The sequence below is a fragment of the Trachymyrmex cornetzi genome, unplaced genomic scaffold (assembly GCF_001594075.2).
Source record: "Trachymyrmex cornetzi isolate Tcor2-1 unplaced genomic scaffold, Tcor1.1 scaffold1846, whole genome shotgun sequence".
Lineage (NCBI taxonomy): Eukaryota > Metazoa > Arthropoda > Insecta > Hymenoptera > Formicidae > Trachymyrmex > Trachymyrmex cornetzi.
The window spans coordinates 40,751-42,573 of record NW_017296469.1 but is presented as its reverse complement, the minus strand read 5'-3'; the positions used below and the strand labels follow the sequence as shown (position 1 = coordinate 42,573).

Here is a 1,823-nt window from a genome sequence, read left to right as displayed (position 1 = left end):
GGGGGAAGAAAACAGAAAAAAGTCTGCGATGTTGAACAACAGGTTTAACATCTCGATGAATTTCTAGTGATAATAATTTTAAATATCGCAGACCTAGTTAAACTTTTGAAAAGAAGCGATTCGTAATACCTGACATCAGAGGCATGATCCATCCCTCGACATTTTTCGGTAGTACCTGGATCACTTTTTCGACCTTCCACAAATTATCCTCCGCTTTATAAAATCGATAAATATTCGACGTTACCGCGCAGCCGACGAATCCTTCGGCTGCCAACGGATCATGAAGGAATCTTATTTCAAGAGGTGCAATTCCGTCATCTCCCAAATTAATTGTCTGTTTTAGCTTCCGTTCATTCCACGAGTAAACGTTCAAGCTTCTGCCATAGATCTCTGCAAATTTGATGATTCAACTGCATGATTGCATGACGATTATCGATATTTCGCGTTTCCCCATGATAAAATTAATTCTTGGATAAGTATATATTTACTGGGGTCATGAATATCCTTCGGGATGTATCCCTTCTTAAAAATTCTAGGTGCACCCCATTCTGTAGCGATGAGCGTATCGTGATACGGTTGGTACCAAAAATCATATCCGAAAGCTGCTTTATCCTGACTCTTGGTCCATGTGCCTTTCGTTTGTAAGGTTTCTGCGTCGATGCAGAAAAATTCACCCAATCCGTCACCATTAAGATTTCCCATAGTGGAGATGATTATCTCTCCGTTTGGCAGACAATGGGAAGTATGTGGTGTGGATATCCCGTGTTTGTGCATCTCTTCCGGTTCCAGAACCTCATGATCATAAGAATTACTTTGACAAGCAATACAATATCTTTTGTATCGAATTTTGTATATTTCGTCTGTATATTATGTATGTACATGCATACATACATACACATACACATATAAACATGTATAGAAAGAGAGAATATTATCAGACGTACGCCATCATATATATATATATATATATATATATGATGTATACTTGTATATTTATACGATACCTTTTTAATTCTGGGCATTTTTTCATTGCTCGTATCAACCAGATACACTCGGTCCGACATAAGACATGGCAACACCAGCGTATTGCGTTTACGATCGGGCAATCCGTGACAGCTGCTACAAATATTCCAGCCAGAGTGGTGTAACTCATCGCCGGCCGTTAGCATTCTTAATTTGTGTATTATCTGCGTTTCCAAGCCTCGTGTTTAAATTCATGTTGCTTACAGTTAATAATTATTCTACGATAATGTAATCAGCTACGTTTTAACAAGATGATACCTGACAATACGTTGGACTATCGGGATCCACATCCACCGTACAGAGGACATCGGCTTTTTCAGGATTTGTGTGTATGCCAATGACGTACAAAAGTTTCTCACGCGGTCCTTCGAGCATCGCCACCTTCGGGTTTCTGTAACCTGGCCCGGAACGCGCTACGATTCGAAGGTTATTTATCGCAAGCATTAAAATTATGCTACATTTACATTTTATAATGTTACTACTTATAACTACAAGGGATATTCACTGCAGTAGACTTGTCGTTAATGTTAATGTTAGAGCATTAATAGATTCAGTAATTAATTGACCATCTATTGAATTTTGAGTATATAGACTTTGTTGCGACGCATTTTATATTTTACCATTGGATCGACCATATATATAAGTATATGTATATATACATATATATATATATATGTATAATGGCAGTACTATTAATATGTACTCTGATCATAGTACTACATTAGTAATTATTGATTGAATTGAATTGAACGCAATCTCGAATACTTACCTTTTTTTTCCGCCATCTCGTGTGAGCGTCG

The 1,823-nt window shown here is 37.5% G+C and overlaps 1 protein-coding gene across 1 annotated transcript in view; it reads right to left on the bottom strand.

Moving 5' to 3' along the window:
- The window catches only part of LOC108759433 (selenium-binding protein 1-A), a 3,974-nt gene extending 2,151 nt beyond the window's left edge, over window positions 1-1,823 (bottom strand). The window contains exons 1-5 of the mRNA XM_018504883.1: window positions 1,793-1,823; window positions 1,282-1,436; window positions 1,005-1,187; window positions 489-792; window positions 108-390 (exon numbers count right to left, since the gene is read on the bottom strand). Of these exons, the coding sequence (XP_018360385.1) occupies window positions 108-390; window positions 489-792; window positions 1,005-1,187; window positions 1,282-1,436; window positions 1,793-1,808 (941 nt within the window). The 5' untranslated portion in view covers window positions 1,809-1,823. The remainder of the gene's footprint in view (window positions 1-107; window positions 391-488; window positions 793-1,004; window positions 1,188-1,281; window positions 1,437-1,792) is intronic.